Source organism: Trachinotus anak, unplaced genomic scaffold (assembly GCF_046630095.1).
Source record: "Trachinotus anak isolate AG129_WGS33_773 ecotype Australia unplaced genomic scaffold, CSIRO_AGI_Tana_v1 ptg000002l, whole genome shotgun sequence".
NCBI lineage: Eukaryota > Metazoa > Chordata > Actinopteri > Carangiformes > Carangidae > Trachinotus > Trachinotus anak.
The window spans coordinates 24,882,034-24,900,972 of record NW_027273853.1 but is presented as its reverse complement, the minus strand read 5'-3'; the positions used below and the strand labels follow the sequence as shown (position 1 = coordinate 24,900,972).

General features: G+C 40.9%; 1 protein-coding gene across 3 annotated transcripts; it reads left to right on the top strand.

The window, feature by feature from the left end:
- The first annotated feature begins 71 nt into the window (after positions 1-71).
- slc38a8a (solute carrier family 38 member 8a) lies at positions 72-18,765 on the top strand. 3 transcript variants are annotated; one of them, XM_071457751.1, is made up of 12 exons: positions 72-158; positions 3,897-3,951; positions 4,777-5,083; positions 9,267-9,465; positions 9,911-10,067; positions 10,796-10,900; positions 12,136-12,193; positions 14,420-14,534; positions 14,839-14,986; positions 16,108-16,310; positions 16,386-16,437; positions 17,748-18,765. In XM_071457751.1, the coding sequence occupies exons 3-12, from the start codon at positions 4,880-4,882 to the stop codon at positions 17,848-17,850; spliced, it is 1,344 nt and encodes a 447-aa protein (XP_071313852.1). In that variant the 5' UTR covers positions 72-158; positions 3,897-3,951; positions 4,777-4,879; the 3' UTR covers positions 17,851-18,765. The 3 variants fall into 3 exon arrangements, with proteins under 3 accessions (XP_071313852.1, XP_071313862.1, XP_071313870.1); XM_071457761.1 differs by lacking the exon at positions 3,897-3,951 and having other exon boundaries at positions 89-158; XM_071457769.1 differs by lacking the exon at positions 3,897-3,951 and having other exon boundaries at positions 110-173.
- The last annotated feature ends 174 nt before the right edge of the window (positions 18,766-18,939 follow it).

Sequence of the window (18,939 nt, the reverse complement as noted above, 5' to 3'; positions counted from 1 at the left end):
GATATAAAATGGTTACACATTCAATGTCCTTAGAGAATGAACCTCAGACCCCTACATTACCCACAATGCAACTCACTAACTGACAGTTTGATCAGAGCTTCAGGTGTGCTGTGCTGCTAGCAGCTGTTGTCGCTTTGAACTGCTGACCGCAAGCAAAGGTGAGGAGAGGTCTGGTAAGCTCAGCTGACTTCACTACCTCACTTCACACACAACTATTTCAACATTGGCTTCAACCCCTGTGAACACACTTTAATGTCTGGAGTTTCCCCTTTAAGTTATGTGGAGTTTCCCCTTTAAGTTTGACTTTGGTCAGCTTTGGCACACACACCTAACCAACTGCAAGCTATCTTGACAATACTGACCTTTTAGAGAATGGAAAGAACTGGAGAATCCAAGGTTGAAAAAAGCCCATCACACTAGCTGTCACACAAGCTGCAAGTGGTCTACTGCAGGGTCAGTCTTGATATGACCACCAAATGATGCCGAAATGAAAAACTGTCACTCTTGATTTAAAAAAAAATCCTACACATTGTCACATTGTAGCTTTAATACGACTGCGATGACATTTGCTGACCCAATACATGTACCTCAAAGGAACAAGACTTCAACCTGGTGGTTCCATGACTCATTGAAGTACTGTTTTGCTGCTGCCTTCAGGGACCAGTAGAAAGACTTCAGACTTTTCTGTTTATAAAACAAACCACTCAGTCATAGACCTGTGCTTTCTGTTTTACCCAGCCACAACGGGATGTGACTGGTATTGTTTTCAACGTGTGTCTGTGTCATAATGGCAAAATGTGGGGCTGGAGACAGGAGTGGTTTTGAATACTTTGGCAAGTGTTTTCTTCTGGCAACAATTTCTGTTTTTCCCCTGTGGATAAAGTGCAAATCCATGTGTTATTCAAATAATATCAGAGAGTGAAATCAATACCTGCGAGCATGAACACATCTCCCACCAACCAAAACTAGAAAGTGGTTGCACCAGTGGGTCAGGAGGTAGAGTGGGTTGTTCATTAATCAGAAGGTCCCTGGTTTGATCCTCGGCTCCACTCCTTGGGCAAGGTTGCACATCTCCGCTGGACAGAATTATTTATCCAGTTAAAATGAGAAGTAACTGGGAAAAGCATTGCAATAGCAGTCAGTTTTAGTCTTTATTTTTGTTACAGTTTTGTGGAGAGTTGTTCCTCAGTGCATCTCAAATACGTGATGAAACCTACATGAACAAGTGGCAACAGTCCCCACAGGCACTTGAGCATAAAAGGCTGAGTAAAAAAGCCGTGGTTAAACTTAATTTGAGCTAATTCCTTTTCATTCTGAGGGTTTGTAAAATGTTTTTAGACTGTCTCCTTGATAGATTGCTGAGAAGAAATTGTTGCGTTCTTTTCTGTAGAGTAATTAATTACACATTGAATGGACTAATTCCATCTCACTCATGGGTTTAGTATTGGTTATGGGCTGAATTCAGTGATGCAGGTTGATTTCATCAAAGGTGATTGTGCGTCTGTGTGCTCAGGGGTCTGAGCTTTGGCTCCTTATCCGAGCCTAATAGGCCAGATCAGCCTGTGAATCTGTCACCCGTCCTGTTGGATGACGGCCCCACTGGAGAACTAATCTCCCTCGGAAACCTTGGGAAACTGGGAAATAACCCCGGAGCCAGCTAGCTGTGCTAACAAGATTTGGGAAAGCTGCTGGTGAGTGGAGGTCACATGCCCTCTTTCCCCCCACGGTTCCCAGATGCCAGGACTTCCTGTCGGGCCAATCAGGTCGCCTACTCACATCCTGGACAGGCAGTTGAAAGAGACACCGTGGTGGCTCTGAGCTGAAAACTTAACCCCTCTCAGATTCAGTGGCTCCTCCCTCATCATGTCCTACCAGCCTGTACCTCTCCCCATCCACTTTCTCCATATAGGCTATGATAGACTAGCTACAATCCTGCTCCCCCTCCTGTCCTGCCTCTTCACATGTCCCGCTCTCATCACTCCTTCACATCTTCTCTTTGTCCCCTCAGAGCCAAAACTTAAAGGCCTTACTGATTAAGTGAGCTAATTTTTTAAAAAGGGAATTGAATCAGACCTCAGTCATGAATGGGATGACCTTAGACTCGACATCACCAAAAAAAGGTGTGCAACTGGTCTTTGCTTTAAACACCAATGACTCGTGACTTCACCTGGTCTTTTGGCTTGGAATGACCAGATATACTGCTCAAGCCTAAAGATTAAAAATCATCATATAACAAAAGTGAACAGTGAATCAACCCATTAATTACAGCTGAGCTTCATGGGAATATCAGTCATTTTCGTCTTTGCTTATAAACCAAAGTATTTGCCAAATTAAAACTTTGACCTGGTGACGGTGCTAGAGGAAAAGTCAGGGGATTATATTTCATCCTGAATGATTGCACTAAATTTCACTCAAAACCAAAAATATCAGCCTCATGTTGATGCTGGAGGAAACAGCTGGAGAGTTGGTGGGGTTCAACTTTTAGGGACCGTGACTGTCTGTATAGACTTTAGGGCAATCTGTCTGATAGTTGTTGAGATAGCTCATTCTGGGCCGAAGCAGTGGATTAACCAACACTGCCATGCTAAAAAAAAAAAACGAAACATTCATTATCTCCATGGATTTAGTGTTACTAACACAAAGTTTAGGTCTTAGACTTGTTTTGAGACTTTTTGGTCTTGACTCATGACTTGTGTGTGACTTCTGACTGTTTTTCCCCCCTGACATCTTAAGGCAGGACTGTAACACTTAGGCTGTGAACAGACTCTCATAGATACAGTTCTTCTCAACCGTTATCTCTATCCCTAATCCTGTGGGTGTGCGCATCTTTTCTAAGAGAATTTGTGAGATAATTTTTCTTTATTCTATGTTCCTGTTAATTATAAACAGATGGGTTATGAATACAAATCAACAAATGACATCCCACTCAGTCCATGTCTTTCCTTTCCTTCAGAGAGCTAGCTATAACCTACAGGGTAAAATCTGTTACCCTATGACTGTACAGCAGGAAATTGATTTGTGTGGCTTTTTCATTTTCATCCATGAAATTAAAAGTCAGAAACCCAATTTCACAAGTGAAATAAGGTGACGTTTATGCTTTTTTTTTTTTTTTTTTTTTTTTGATGAACTCAAATAACACTTTTTTGGTTTTTGTACCACCAAATTGATTCTGTGCATGACATTTACAAGTTAATGTGGCCACTTATGGCTATTCACAATGGTCCACCCTTTTGATGAATTCTGGCTTCTTCATGTTTACTTCTCTTTCCAGGCAGAACAATGAGTCCTGGACAGAAATGACCACTTTTTGACATCAAAAGACAGAAATGATGAAAGCTTCAATAGTAGAGAGAAACCCATGAGGGGGACTAGAAGAAAAAATGTCCAAGCAGCAGTTGTAATTCTCCTGCCTGATGATAAACAGCAGAAAACACTAACGACAAGGCTTCTGTGCTGCACAGTCCCCTCTCATATCCTTCTCTCTACACCCAAATAGAGGCCAAATCTTGTTTGAAATGAGCAATGCTTGCGTGAAACCCTTCCTCACCTGACCTACTCCACATTACTCTGCTCCATGTCAAATATAGCTGACATTTTTAACCCTTCATTTCTGTAGCCTGGAGTGTAATCAGATTGGTTTCAGTGTAAACTTTTAAAAACAACCATGTGCATGTAGAAGTCTCTGAAACACGTCATTCCCTTCTCCCAGTTCTCTTACGTCTGACTTCCACTGACTTCACTGCATGTGATGGCTCGGGCCAATCTGGGCACAAGACTTTCTGGCTCCTCACAGACCTTTACCCCCCCTCCACCTCTCTGACGCGCTTCTCATACCTTTTTGAACTTCTTCCCACCCCCTCTCTAATTCTTATCATTTGCTTTCTCTTTTGCCCCAGAGTCCCCCTCTGTTACAGCTCTCTCAGTACCCTGTGTACTTGAGTGTACACTAAGGTAAGACTTTTTGGCCAGTTGTACTTTCTGTTCTTCCTCACACATTGACATCACCACATTTGATCTCTCACACACACACTGTTTCTCATATATGCACCTTGAAAAATCCACTCTCCAAAAACAATCAAATTCAATACACTGGCTACTGAGAAGATGTTTGCAAAAAAAAAAAATTGACCAACAAGAAATATAGACAAATGTGGGTCCAAAGTCTATAAAGTTTCTTGATACAATAAACACTGTACTGTCATTTTTCTCACATTAAAAAAAAACAACTAATGCCTCACAATCCAAAGACTTAAACAGGTCATCCAAACAAACCACCTGTTCAACTTAAACACATGTTTACTTGGTTGTCAACTGGCCTAGTTTATAATGGTCACATTTAATGACAAATGGGTTGTCAAACTGAAAATTATGGCGAGTTATATTTTCAACATGATTGGTTTGGGAACCAAGGAGCCGAGTTCAATGATGCCGCGTTCAAGTACTGTTGGAAATATAATTATTAGGCTACAAGCTGATGAAGGAAAAATTGTATTAGTGCAATGTTGTTATGATGTTTAGTGCTGATTAAATTAAGCATTTTATTTCTTATAAAATTATATTTCTTTAGTTGTCAGCCACTTTTCTCTCACTTTCAATGCATAATTTTATCAGAATTTTGATAGATAATATAAAACAACACCTATTTTCTTATTCATTATGGCACTGGACTCCATTGCTCTTTACCCTATGAGTTAAACTTTTTATTCATATTTCTGGGTTAAAAATCAAGTCTCCTGTGGTCATCTGTCTGAGGATGTGTGTGTACTTTCCGGGCAGCACCTGAAGGCAGCAGCCAACCCCTGCGCGGCCCACAAACCACAGATCCGTGCCCTGGGGAGCGGTTTGCAGCCGTGTGCACCAGTGTGTCCCGCCGTGAAGCATGGAGGAGTTAGCCAGAGAGAGCATCAGCCTGCTGGCTTCAGCCTCAGCCAAGCCCCCGCTGGACGTGGCCGCCGCGCCCCGGCTCGGCTCTATGGGGGCCATCTTCATCATGCTGAAATCCGCTCTGGGCGCCGGGCTCCTGAACTTCCCCTGGGCCTTCGAGAGAGCCGGGGGCATCCGCAGCGCAGTCACCGTGGAGCTGGTGGGCATTTTTTTTATTTTTTAAATTTTATTTCTTTTGATCTAAATAAAAGATTAAAAGCAGACATATCTACTGTGAGAAGTGAGGGGTTCTCTGCGTGGCTGAGCTCTGCAAAGATAGACAAACTGCTTTTAAAGGTTATTTCTCATAAGTAGAAGTAACTTTTTTATATTTATTGATATTGGAAGTTGATTGTGGGGGAGATTTATTTTATCTATTGAGGCCTGAGCTCCACTGAGATCAATTAAGGAGATTGTGATCTGTTCCACCTGACAGGAGAGGCCATGTTGGCCTTGACCTCAGCACATTTTAGATTCACTTCGTCCTTATCACTCAGACTTTTCCTCTGGTGTTCACCTTTTCTCTTATCTCTGTCACTGACACCACTATAATACAAAGTTTAATATGTTTTGTATTTTTATTTAACACTTTCCCTTCTGCCTAACCCTGAGCTCATGGTGCGCAGACGGTCACCACATCTCTCCACTTTTGGAGTTGAGGAATAGAAAAACTCCATGAGAGAAGCAAACCCTGTGTTCTTTTTCATCCTCTTTTTGAATAATGCCACAGATTAAACCACTGCCCAAGAGGCGGATAGAAAGTGTAAATAATTCTTCCATTACCTGGCTGTCCCTACCTGCCCCGGCTGTCCTCTGTTCTAATTCCCATTTGTTCTCTTTGAATAAATCAAACAGAGGGGTTCCATTATTTTTTCTCTCTCTTCTGTTCGTGTTTGAAAGATATTCAGTTCATTGTGTCTGAAGTGTTTTAACACTTGTCCTCCTGAAGAGTTTTTCAGAAAATGTGGCTTGAATGTGTTTTATTTGTTTTGCAGCACTTCTCATGTCAAGTAGTTTTCTCAAAGCTTGTGGGCTGTTTAATTCACTGCATGAAAGTCCAATTTCAAGGATGGATGTGAAATTAAAACTAATTAATTATATTGTGTTGAAACAATTTTTTTTTAATCACACTTCAATGATGATTTTTTTTTTTTTTTGATAGTTTATTTAAAGGTGCATTGATTCATTATTAGCCACCAGGGGGCAAAAGTTAAAGCAGCCACCACATATCACAGGCTTAATAGTTAACATGGCTAATGTGCTATCAAACCACTGCCTGGTTACATGTAGCAACATTAGCATTCATTTAGCATTGGTTGGTAGTTGGCAGTGGTAGGTAGATGAGAACAGTGGGAATGAACCATACAATAAAGGTGCAGTAAACCAGTCCACTTAGCTAACAGAGGCTAAACAGCTGTGTAGAGCTGCCCTTATGCCCCATGGTTTTATGTATAGGTTGTCATTATGAGCAACCACTTTCACGACAAATATTAATGCAGGTTTAATTAAAAAAAAAAAAATCTATAAAATCACAAAAGATTATGCACCATTGTGTAAAACAAGCAATCTGATGCATCACTTGGGAAAAAGGCATTTATGTATCAAACGATTATGATTTTCAGAGCCTCCACCAGACAGATGGGGGCACTTGATGCCTCTTGATCTGCGTGATGCCCTGCACTGATGATCTCTTAATATTAGCAGTTTTATATATATATTAAATCAATATTAACTATAAGAATTGGTGCCTGAGCATTTCTGCTTTTGGCAGTAAACAGTTGATGCGGCCTTCCTTTTTTTTTTTTTTTTTTTTTTTTTAAACATGCCAATTAGGCCAAACATCTCCGTTACACTGCAGTGATCCCAAATACCTGACTGCACACTGGACAGCAACTTTGGACTTTTGCCTGTTTTTTCTGAGTTTGCTCTTTTACCCTCTTCCAAAGTGACATCCAGCCGTTTTCTCCTCTGATCTTTTATAGACCTAATTTGAATAATTAGTCATTTGTACATCCCAGACGACTAATTCCAGACTTTGACTTTATAGCCGTTCAACAGGGATCTATCATCCTGAAGGACGCCTCCTTTCTACAGTTTGTCCCCTCTCTGTTTAGGTCATGTACCTGGTTTTCTTATTATTATGTTATTGAGAAAACACTTTTCTCTTTCACTCCTTTCATTAGAGGGCAGTAAGTCACTGCTCCTTGTCAGCAGAAGACCCTGACATGTCCTGACACACGGCATGGACACAGAGGTGACCTCTGGGGCTGTGAGGATTATTGCTTAGCACACCTCTTACATAAAAGTTTAAAAGGGTTTGAAAGTTTTGACTGGGAAGTTCAGGACAGTCACAGGTGGTCATCCTCATCCCTTTTTGACCTTAGGTTATGACAGCTTTTTTTTTTTTTTTTTTTTCAGCTTTTTGATTGATTATTGAGAGACCTTTCAAACACTTCCTGTTCTTTTCCTGTCTTGTTTTCCTTAGTGTCATTTTCACTCTCATCAGATTGATTCACAACACTACTTTTCATTAAATAGACTTGTCAGACTGCTTTATAGCCACAAAATGACTCATCCATCCGTCCAGCCATTCAATAATAATTTCAGTGTCACTTGTTATTAATCAAAGCTGGATGCCAGAAATTTAAATAGGGAATAAGGAAATAAGGAATAACAAAAAGATATGAAGACTGGACCAGACAGTGGAAAATGTAATTTTACACAACAAATGGGAAACTTTGATGTTTCCTAGATTTGTGCAGTGAAACGACAAATTATTGTTCTCTAATGTCGAGAATGAACAAAGCTGTTTTTATTAAAGCCACAGGATTTAATAACTTAAATCTTTGGAATCATCCAGTGGTTGGGCTATGTGGTGTTTGTTGATACTAAAACTGTATTTTTATTTTTTTTTTATAATTTAACAAGAGAAGACAAATGTTGAATGCTGTCTAAATACAAGAATGCGAAGCAAGAACTTAGACAAGATAAAAGTAAAGTGAAATGATTGTTATGAGTCAAGTCAGTGCCGGCCTCCTGTTCAGTCACTTTGGTCCAGGCAGAAATCTCGACAACAATTTCTGGGACAGATTTTTCTTTTACCTCAAGAATTGTAGTCGCTTTTGTGATCCCCTGTCTTTTTTTAATCTGATGCCACCATCAGGTCAAAAGTTCAGTTTTGTGCTATACTTTGGTTTAAGACCAATTGCCTACAAAACTAATGACATACACATCACACCCTCAATTATACATAACTTTAAGCCTTAATAAAACTAAAGCAGGTGAGTTACAGTCATGAAATATTAGCTATGAAGACTAAAGCCATTCTTTGTAGCAGGCAGTAAACATGATCATTTCTGCCGTAAACTTGGGCATTTTAACATGGATTGACTCGATTTCGGAGACGGCCTCAAGTGGCCGTTTGAGGAACTGCAGTTTTTGTCACTTGTGTCTGTTGGCGTCACTTTTCAGTCCTGGAAGTTGCCGCTTGCCAAAGACTTGTGGGGATTCAGACTTCAGGCTGCTTTGATAGGGACATGTTGTTCTAAAGGCTTAACAGACACAAATACTGCACAACGGTTTGATATAACCACAGACAGGATTTTACAACGGTGGAAAGTTATCACACCAGCAACTATTTTACCTTTCATCACAACGATTGTGAAGTGGACAGTAGCAACACAGGGTCCACGTTACAAAGTAATCCCTGAGGAATGTGTGTTTGGACTTCAGCCGATGCAGCGACGTGCTCGAGACGTCACGTTGCTGAAAGCAACACGAGACTTCACTGGTTTCTTGTTTTTCTGCAAATAAATTTAAGTCCTCAGGATAATTTAGTAGATGCTATGATCATATAAAAGTCAATCATAAAGAGGCTTTAAGGTATTATTAATAAAGAGCTTTGATTACTCTGGATCCGCAGTCTGGCCTGTTCTCTGAGCTCTGCTTCTGGACTCACACATGAAACAATCCAAATCACAATTCCACAGTCGCAGAAACTGTTGCCTTGAATTCAACTGATTTATTTTCACTTTATTTTCACATCGTTGAGCCAAATGTGAGGTCAAAGTTCATGATCTAATTCAACACAATACATCCAAAAATCATTGCTCAAAAATAAAATGTTAATCCACTCTTTAAATAATTAAGCAAATTGAAAAAACATGTTGCAGCTAACAGATCAGCTGATTGGACTTGGACTTGGTGAGTGCCCGCCTTAGGCTGAGAAGTGTTATTTCATTAGGACTGAGGCAAATTGAAGCTATTAAAAATATATTGAGACAAAACTCTGCTTTTAAAGTTGTAAAGTTAAAGCTTCGGTGTTTTTCCATTCATACTCTCAGGTCTCCCTCGTGTTCCTGGTCAGCGGTCTGATCATCCTGGGCTACTCGTCATCCATCAGCAGCCAGTGCACCTACCAGGCGGTGGTGAAAGAGGTGTGCGGGCCGGCCATCGGTCAGCTGTGTGAGATCTGCTTCGTCTTCAACCTCTTCATGATCTCAGTGGCTTTTCTGGTCATAGTGGATGACCAGCTGGAGAAGTGTGAGTTTCAGAGCTAAGCATTTAGCTCTAAAATGCTTTGAATTGTACTTTTTTTTGTCAAATCTTCCTTAGCCTCATCATTATTATTCATTTTTGTAAACAACCCTTTGAGTTTGGCCGTTTCTCTCTGAATTAAAATTCAGTGGATTACAGTCTCTGGATGACTCTTCCATTTTCTTGTCTCAAAAGGCAAATTTTTTTTCTGTGGTTTGTCACATTGCCTTGAGTGCAACCAAATAGTTCAGATTCTGATGAAAAGGTGACTGGTATTTGACCCACAGATGAAGAACTACATATGAATGCGGTCTGAAGCGGGTGGCTTTTTTTTCTGCAAAGAAAAATAGACTTCATGTTATTATCTTTGGGACAGATACAGTTTTGCATTTTTATTTGTGCTTGCATCTCGTGTGTGTTCTTGTTTGAGTCCTGCTTGCGTGTCTTTCAGTGTGCGGCTCGCTGTACGAGCTGGTAACTGACCTGCCGGAGTCAGAGATGCCGTATCACTTCTACACAGACCAGCGCTTTGCCCTGGTGCTGCTCTGCGTCCTCCTCATCCTGCCGCTGTCCATCCCCAAAGAGATCAGTATTCAGAAATACATCAGGTCAGGAGCGGTCACGCTGTATGTCTCCACACCAGGACACGCCCCCACAGTATATTTATGTTCACACCACTTTCATATTTATGTATAATAAAGGTTTTTCAAGATTGATGTTAACTCTGTGTTTAGTTTTGTCCAGAGCAAGACAATTATGTTGTTACTTAAACGCCAACATCAATTTAAAAATCTCATGTTTAGATTAAAACCAAGATTTACTGTGATGCTCTCAACAAAATGAACCATTTTCACTTTAATTAGTCCATGAGCTTTACTTTGGTGTCTCCTACAGCCCAAAATGTCAAGTTTACACATGAGACAGCTCATGTGTAGGCAAATTACCATCACATTTCCCAAGATATCTATAGGTTCTTATGGAGTGATAAACCATTTCGGTTTTAATGACCCCAAAACCTCTTCTCAAGCACCATCCTCAGGACAGACTTCACCTTTTTGTCCTCATTGCTGTTGCTCAGTTTTTTTGTCACACTGTCTTGTATTGCTCTTTTTTGAGGACACTAGCCTTTGCTCATACACATGCATGGGACAAACGGATCACATACATTTAATCAAGTAAAAATGTGCATGTACTGTGTGTGGATGAATGGTTTACATGACCCCACTGAAGGCACTGACCTCTGTGGTCAGTTTCCAGTAATCCACTCATCCACTGCACTGCGACTTGATGTCTGATGTCTGTCTGAAGCAGTCGCTGTGTTTCTGTCCTCTCACAGCGTTCTGGGCACTCTGGCTGCAACCTACCTGACTGTAGCCATCATCATCAAATACCACACCATGCCTTCTGTCCTGGTTCAAGTCACCCCTCTCTACAGCAGTGGGTACGTGTGTGTGTGTGTGTGTGTGTGTGTGTGTGTGTGTGTGAAGGAATAGTTTGACATTTTGGTAAATTTGCGTTTTTGCAGAGATTAAGACGTAAAGATTGGTACCAACATGAAGCTACAGCCAGGGCATGGTTAGCTCAGCATAAAGGTTATTCTATAGATATAAAAAAAAAACATACATAACATGTTCACTACTGAATTTTAGAGGTGCAGGAAGGCAAACAGAGCCATGCTAGTTGTTTCGGCCTGCTTTCAGTCTTTATGCTGAGGTCAGCAAAAAATAATAAAAAAAAAAAAAAAAAGATCAATCATTTAAAGTCTTATTTTTTAAAAGGTGCCATTTGTAAGTATTGCTATTGCTACATATCCAGCATTAGCATTAGCAGCTGTTTACCTACCAGGCTTGATAAATGTTGTTCAACGTCAAACTCCAAACCTGTCTCCAGCAGTGGAAAGCAATGTGAAGTTGTGATATTCAGAAAATAATCAACAGCCCTGTAACAGACAAATACTCACAGCTAATTATCAGATAGTAATTGTGGATATTTACCAAAATATCTCTTCCTTTAAATGTTCTTGGGCCCGTCCTTGTGACCACAGATATGTAACTTTTTAAAATTTCTCTCTGATCCTGTTTTAGCTCGTACAAAGAAACTTTTCTGTTGTGTGTGTACATAATGGGTTTACTCATTCTGAATCAATTTTACTGTGAATATATGATTAGCTGTCTCCATGACTGACGAAGGTGTATAATCTGCCTTCACACCTCTGTTGTTTCAACAGAAGTGAGGAGAACGATTATGACAAAATGCTGAAATAGGTCTTTGTGTCTTTTTTAAGTAACGTTTTTTGTCCTCTAGGCCATCTATTCTCTGTGATGAATCTAGTAAACAGAGCTAGTCTATGTTATGAGGTTGCTCCAGGAAATATGGCCTTCATGAGTCTTATCCATAAATCTGCTGTGAATCCAGGACAGACAAAGGAGATCAAACCAACCTGCTGCTTCCTCTCCTTGTGCGTCCCTGACACTGTCTTCCTCACTGTCTTACATCTGCTGCCCTTGTCAGCCGTGTGCTTGTGACTGACAGATGATTGATGTAGTAAAGTGTCTCTAAATGCCACGGCAATATGAATGGTGCCCTAATAATAGCTTATTTCTTCATTTTCTTCTTGTGGCATTTGTGAACTTCAGAAAATGACTGTCCTGTGTGTCTCCTCCTGTCTGTGTGCAGGATCAGCTCCTGGGCCTCCATGTTCAGCGTCATCCCGACCATCTGCTTTGGTTTCCAAGTGAGTGGAAACGGTTTTAAAATGTATTCATGTAGGAGCAGTCTAGACTTTGTTAACATGCGTTGCCATGCCGAGGTAAAGCTGGAGGCCAGTTGAGTGCAGTCATGTGTGGGAGGGTTTATGTATGTGTGTATGTATGAGCACTTCAGGTGGGAAAAACGCAGTCGTTCAGTCGTGGCTGCTCCAGTTCACTCCAGTTACAAAAAAAACACATTTTCTCACTCACCTCTTAGATATATACATCTGAGGTTTTTGCCTCCACTCCAAAACAATAAAGCTAAATGGACTTTCATCTGTGGGAGTGCTGTCAGAGTTCAAATGAATTTGTTCTAACACGTGGGTTAATTTGAATGGAATCCATAAAGTGTAACACACCAATGGGTGGCAGTCTAGCAGGCGAGCACTCAGATATGTTATTGTAGAGCCAGCTGTGTGTCGCAAAGTCAGAAACACCCCCATATTTGTTGGGATTTTTGCCAATTACATCAAGGAACCCAAAATACTTTGACACACTGCTTCTCAGACGCTTCAGTGTCTTTGCTCACTGGTGTTCTCCTCCATTTTTATTCATTAGCTTATTTTACTTATAGCTCTGTTGCATGCCCTAATAAATCGAGCTGACAGTGAATTTTACGAGCGACCTCTGAGCTGAAGTCAAAGTACTTCAAATAGTCTGTTGAGTTAATAGTCTGTAAATTTTGAATTTGAACGGTTCACTACAGTTTGAATGCAGAATGTTATTCATTTGTCCTGAGCTTGTTAATGGTAATTAATTGAATCTTTATTTATTCTGCTGGTTGCCTTGCAACTTAATGGTAAGAGTCCAGGAAGTCACCATCCCTGGCCTAGAATAAAAGAAAACATTTGAAAGGGAACCCTCCATTAAACCACAACATTTGTATGTATGAACAAAGAAGATATTACATGTTAATCAGGGAGCTTTAGAAATAGTGGATTTTGTTACCTTTGATCAGAGCCAGGCTAGCAGCTTCCACTCCTCAGTCTTCATGCTAAGCTAATAGCCTCCTATTCACATCATCTCAATTAGTCTGGATAGATGAGACCTCACTTTGAACAGTTTCCAATAGAAATACTTTCTCCAGAAGAAATAGTCCCTATGAGAAGAGGTTACAGTGACCTCTGTGGATTGCAGAGTAACAGAGTCACATTCTGGAGAGACAAACTAGTGCTGGATTTTTCAAAATGCTATTTTTGCTGTGAGCACTACAAATGAAATTCCATTTAACGTGACTGCACTGGGGTGGAGGCAGAAACTCCAGATATCTCAGATTAAATCAAACCTATCAACTGAAGGGAATAAGAAAATTATTTTTGGAATTTCTGTGTTGCTAATAAAGTAGATATTGAAGTGATACAGTGTGGGTATTAACAGTAATCTTTAGGACATGAGCTTTCTCCGGAGAGTGTATCTAAGTGTAGTGTAAAGGTCAGCAGGCTGCTGTGCTCCACAGGAGATCGGCAGAGTGAGTGTTTCATATTTAATAGCAGGTTAGAGTTCAGGAAAATGATCATTCTGTCAATCTAAAGCAGGACAGACTGATGTGTAACTTCCCAAGTTGCCAAGGTAACCCCTGAAGGATGATGGTGGAATCTAATAAAAGGAGGAGAAAGTGCAAAAGGATTGATGCATGTCCTCTCACACAGACACACACGCAGACGCGCTCCCTCAGGGTGAGTGATTGCAGTGCAAAGGGTTGAAAAGGGACTTGATGAGATCCTGAGAGCAGTGGAGGAGGGCAAGGCAGGAAAGATGAAGCGAGATTTAAAACCGGACGGTGGCAGCTGGGATCAAGTGGGGACAAGAGTCTGTATCCTGACCTCTGTGACGGGTTAACTCCATTGCTTTCATTGAATTCCCTACCTCATCTCGGTTCATCACACTGACAGAGATCAGAGATAATAAGACCTTTAGATCTTCACCCTTCCTGTGAGCTCCAAACAGATGAGAAAAATCCAATGTTGGTGGCTGGAGAGACACGCAATCTGTCTGCACAACTAGTCCCTGTTCGATGTCCTACTGTCTTTGGAGGATCTGTATTTTGTCTGAATTTGGTTTTTATTCCCACCAAATATTAACAGTTATTGTTACACTCAACCAGGTAGGAGGAAGTGCATGAAAGGAGCGGTTGTGGTGATTTAAAAAACTACATTCTCTTCGGCTTTGGTTGCAAATGTGGGCACTAGTCTCTGGTCTCTGTGTTTCAGTGCCATGAGGCGTCCATCGCCATCTACAGCAGCATGGCGAACCAGCGGCTCTCTCACTGGGTCTTCATCTCTGTGGTTTCCATGATCTTCTGTCTCGTCATTTACTCCCTCACAGGTGAGAAAGGAATTCTGTTTTCTCTCTCTCCTACTTTCTTTATACACATCCACACATTTCCAGTGCAATATTAGCACCTGAGCAAACATCAGGGGCATGTGACATGAAGTAAGAGCAGTGGGTTACCAGCAATCATTAAAATTGACTCAGGTTTTCCATCATGATGAAGCTGGCTCACTTTTAAGAAAAGTTTGTCAGCTTCCTGGTCCATTGTTTGTGACTGAATATGTCAGATTTATCATTTGGCTTCAGATACACTGTCATTGTTACTACAGGAAGCATCACCCGTCCTTCTCTGTTGCAGGGGTTTATGGGTACTTGACATTTGGAAAGAACGTGAAGGCCGACATCTTGATGTCGTACACTGGCGATGACATTCTGATGCTGATTGCCAGGCTGCTGTTTGGAGTCTCCATCATCACCATCTATCCCATCATTCTGCTGCTGGGCAGGTCAGGGACACGGCTGCACTGAAGCTGGGTCACTTCTGTGTGATCACTAACTCTCTGCTCTCTGTTTCACTTTAGTTAAATAATCCAGGGTTATCTGGAATGTTAAAGGTTCTGTAAACAAGATTTTACAAGATTTTTTTTGGCGCCCTGAGCAGAGAATGAAGTCACACCCCCTCTGTGTGTGTTTTAATGTGAGTTTCTCTGTTCTTTGTTTTGGTATCTGGTCTGGCAGTGTGCATGATAGCCCTCCTGTTGTTTTTTTTTGCTGTTGTTGTTGTTGTTGTTTTTTAAAGTCATTTCGGCTATTTATGACCTTTATACAGATAGTTATAGTGAGAGAGGTAGAGACAGGAAAGTCACGGAGAGAGAGGGAGGACGACATGCAGCAAAGGGTCACAGGTCAGATATGAATCCAGGCCTCTGCAGTAAGGACTAAGCCTCTGTGGCACGTTCAGTCCCTCCTGTTAAACTGTTAGACCTCCCCACTTTTATAAACACACAGGCACTGCCCACATGTGAGATGGCACAGTGCAGGTGAACGCAACCCTCCAGAATTTCCACCATTGCAGAAACCACTTTTTTGTCTAAAAAGGCCTCAGACAAAGAAAGAGATAAGACCAGAACACAGGCCATAGGGACCACCGGCTCAAATCCCGGTCGGCTGGTGGACCGTTAAAACCTCCGCAAATGTCAGGGGCAACCTGATGGCCGAATGGTTAGGGCGCATACCATGTGTAAGCAGGAGTCCCCAGTTTCAATCCCAGCTGGCCGGACCCTTTCCTGCGTGTCATTCCCCTTCTCTCTGTCCAATTTCCTGTCTCTCTACACCTGTCATGTCAAATAATAAAGGCATAAAATAGCCAAAAGAATAACTTAAAATTTTTTTTTTTTTTTTAAACATCCTTGAAGTTTTACCGGCTCCGTCAGTGTCATTCATGCAGCAAATCCCAGCAAATAAGTTCAAGGCTGATCATTTAGTGACAATGATGGTTGTTTACAGAACCTTTAAGATAAAATTTAAATAAATCTTTCCATATACGAATCACTTAGCCTGATGTGAATGTTGGATTTTTTAAAATAAAAATGACAGAAGATCAGACACACCCGTCTCTGCACATTAGATCAGTGATCCAGGACCCCCTGCTGAGTTGGCGGCGGAGGCGTTATGGCATGGTGACAGTGGAGTTTGAAAGCCGCAGCCGCTATGCGCTGACAGTTCTGTGGATCACAGTGACGCTACTCATCGCCGTCTTTGTCCCAGACATCAGCAAGATCATCAGTGTCATTGGAGGGATCAGCGCCTTTTTCATCTTCATCTTCCCAGGTAACACCGTGGTCACAGTTTCATAATCTGTCAAATGCGTTACAGCCGTTAAACCGTGTCTTTGTGTTGTGACAGGACTGTGTTTGATCTTTGCCATGCAGTCAGAGCCAGTGTCCTGTAAGACCAGGTGAGAAAATACTTTAATGTCAGTGTAAATATACGTCTGGGTGATGTTTGACTGCCTGAGTGAGTTTTTTTCATTCTTTCAGAAACCTTCAACATGTACAGTTTTAATCAGACAAAAACTTCTAAACTGGTTTTAAAAAAGTCTTTGTAAATTTGATTTTGCCTGATGATGGTCATGTCTTTGGGCCAAATCAAAATATGTTTACAACATTTGGCCAGATTTCAATTAAGTTTACTGCATATTCTCGCTCCCCAGAGTTTTGAGTCTTAGGATTTTTTCTGATCTCCTGTTTTTTGATGTACTCCCACAACCAGGCCAAAATCTTTACTTTTTTATGATAAAATTATTATTTATCCTCATTTGAGGGAAAAACAAAAATACAGAGAGTATTTCAGAGGATCAGAATCTTCCCAGGTCAATTTCCCTGCTTGTGCACATTGAATTATAAAAATATAAGATTATTACATTTACTGAGCAAATTGATCCTTACCTGAGGGTGAACCCTCCATTTTGGGCCCTCAGGTGAGATAGTCAACTTTGCTTGCTTGATAGGCCTATCTCACAATAGAAAAGGAATATTTCTTAACCTTTTTTTTGAATGACTGTGGTGTATGTTTATCCTCTGGGGACAATGAATGTCTGTACGAAGTTTCATGGCAACCCATCCAATAATTTTGGAGATATTTCAGTCACGGTGTTGGACAGACAGACAAAATGACACAGCTAGATCCGTGCTGCTACTGGCCGGAAATGACACTGATAAACTTAGTGGGCTTCTTTAATTGAAGGTCAAAACTTTCAAATTCTGAACTGCTGCCCTATCGTATCGTAGGCTGAAGTGATGATGCGTTTCTGACTTACTGATTTTTAGAAATGCCTGCAACATTTTGCTCTCTGGTTACTGGGGTGGAAATTTCTTGTGTGCTGAAAAAAAAAGAGTTCAGGCTCAGATGTCTCAGAGGTATCATTGAAGGCTTGATGCACCAAGGAGAAAATGATGAGCAGTACAATAGCAAGTGAGTCAGAATAATGCCACGCCAAATCCTGAAGATGCCAACAGGGTATATACCGTATTCCTAGGTATCACGTGGTTGCTAAATGATGCTTCTCCCTGCATCCTTATCTATAAGACCTTGGTTTCCGTAGCTACAGAGGATGGTATTGGCTCCATCTGGACACTATCAGTCAATAGAATCGTAACAGTGAACCATTGTCTAACACTATGGCCCCACAAAATAAGAAAAGCAGAGTAAAACCATTCCTTCAGTGACATTTCTATTTGTTTATTCTTGTTTGTATCTTCTCTCCAGAGTTGTCCTCACAGTTTGGGGAGTAGTGACCCTGATCTGCGGAGCCTTCATCTTTGGCCAGAGCACCACAATTGCTGTCATGCAGCTCCTTGGAAAGATCTGACTTTTCCACTTCCCTCGCTGATCCAGGTGTTTTCATGGAAACGGTGGTGACCAGATCTCAACTTGGGCTTCACCTTTCCCCCGTCCCCTATAGAGCCCATGTTGAATTATGGCCCCCATAGACTCTTTAAAAATGAACATGACCCCTGAACAATCAAGAGGCCCCTCAGCACTTGCAACTATAGCCTTAAAAACGGACTAAACCCAATAGAGGTCCCTTCCTCCCTCCTTCAGTGTCACTGTTACTTTCACCTGGGTTAATTGTTAGTTGTTGCGCTCTGATGACGAGCTCTGTCCGCCTCCTGCCATGGTGAGATTAAATCCTCAGGTAATTCTGAATTTTGTATTATAGTTGATCTTCTGTTGTCACATGCATCAGTGTATATTTTTGCATATCAGTATTCGACCTGCCTGTATTCCAGCTGTGGGTGAGATGAGCTGAGTAAGCGGGGCGTTATTTTGTTTGTCACTGTTTTTATTTCATTTTCTTGTATTCATGAACACTATATTTCACAGAAATGGTAGTGGTAGCCAAAATATTTAATTATTAGTGAAGTAAGATAAAAAAAAAACGCATTGTGCCAATATGAAATTAAAACACAAAGATATTATCATGTCAAGGTCTGGAGGTTTGACTGGGAATATTTCCAGGACCTGTTGGTTTCCACTGCCATACAAGACTGAGATGACAGGTTGTTTGAGGGTGCCACAAGGGGTGGGGCAGGACAATGTTTTCATGTTTCTATGTCTGTATATTTGGATGAGTGTGTAAATAAGTTATATCTATTTTGTATGTTTAAAAAGAAGAGTTTCTTCTTTCTGATATTTGATAAATTAGTGATGTGTAAAGTAGCCATGTTAACAGTGAATATTATTGGGTCAGTGAAAAGATAATTGAATAAAATAATTTTATATGAAACCTGTGTTTTGTGTGTGTGAAATCAGCTTCTGTTTTGTAAAGACCTTTAGAGCTCCATGATGGTAATTTTCATCCTAAACCAATATGTCATAATTCAGTCCATTCTGAAAACACAGACAATGTACAGATATTTTTCAAATCAATGCGATTTACTCATCTTCAAAGTACATT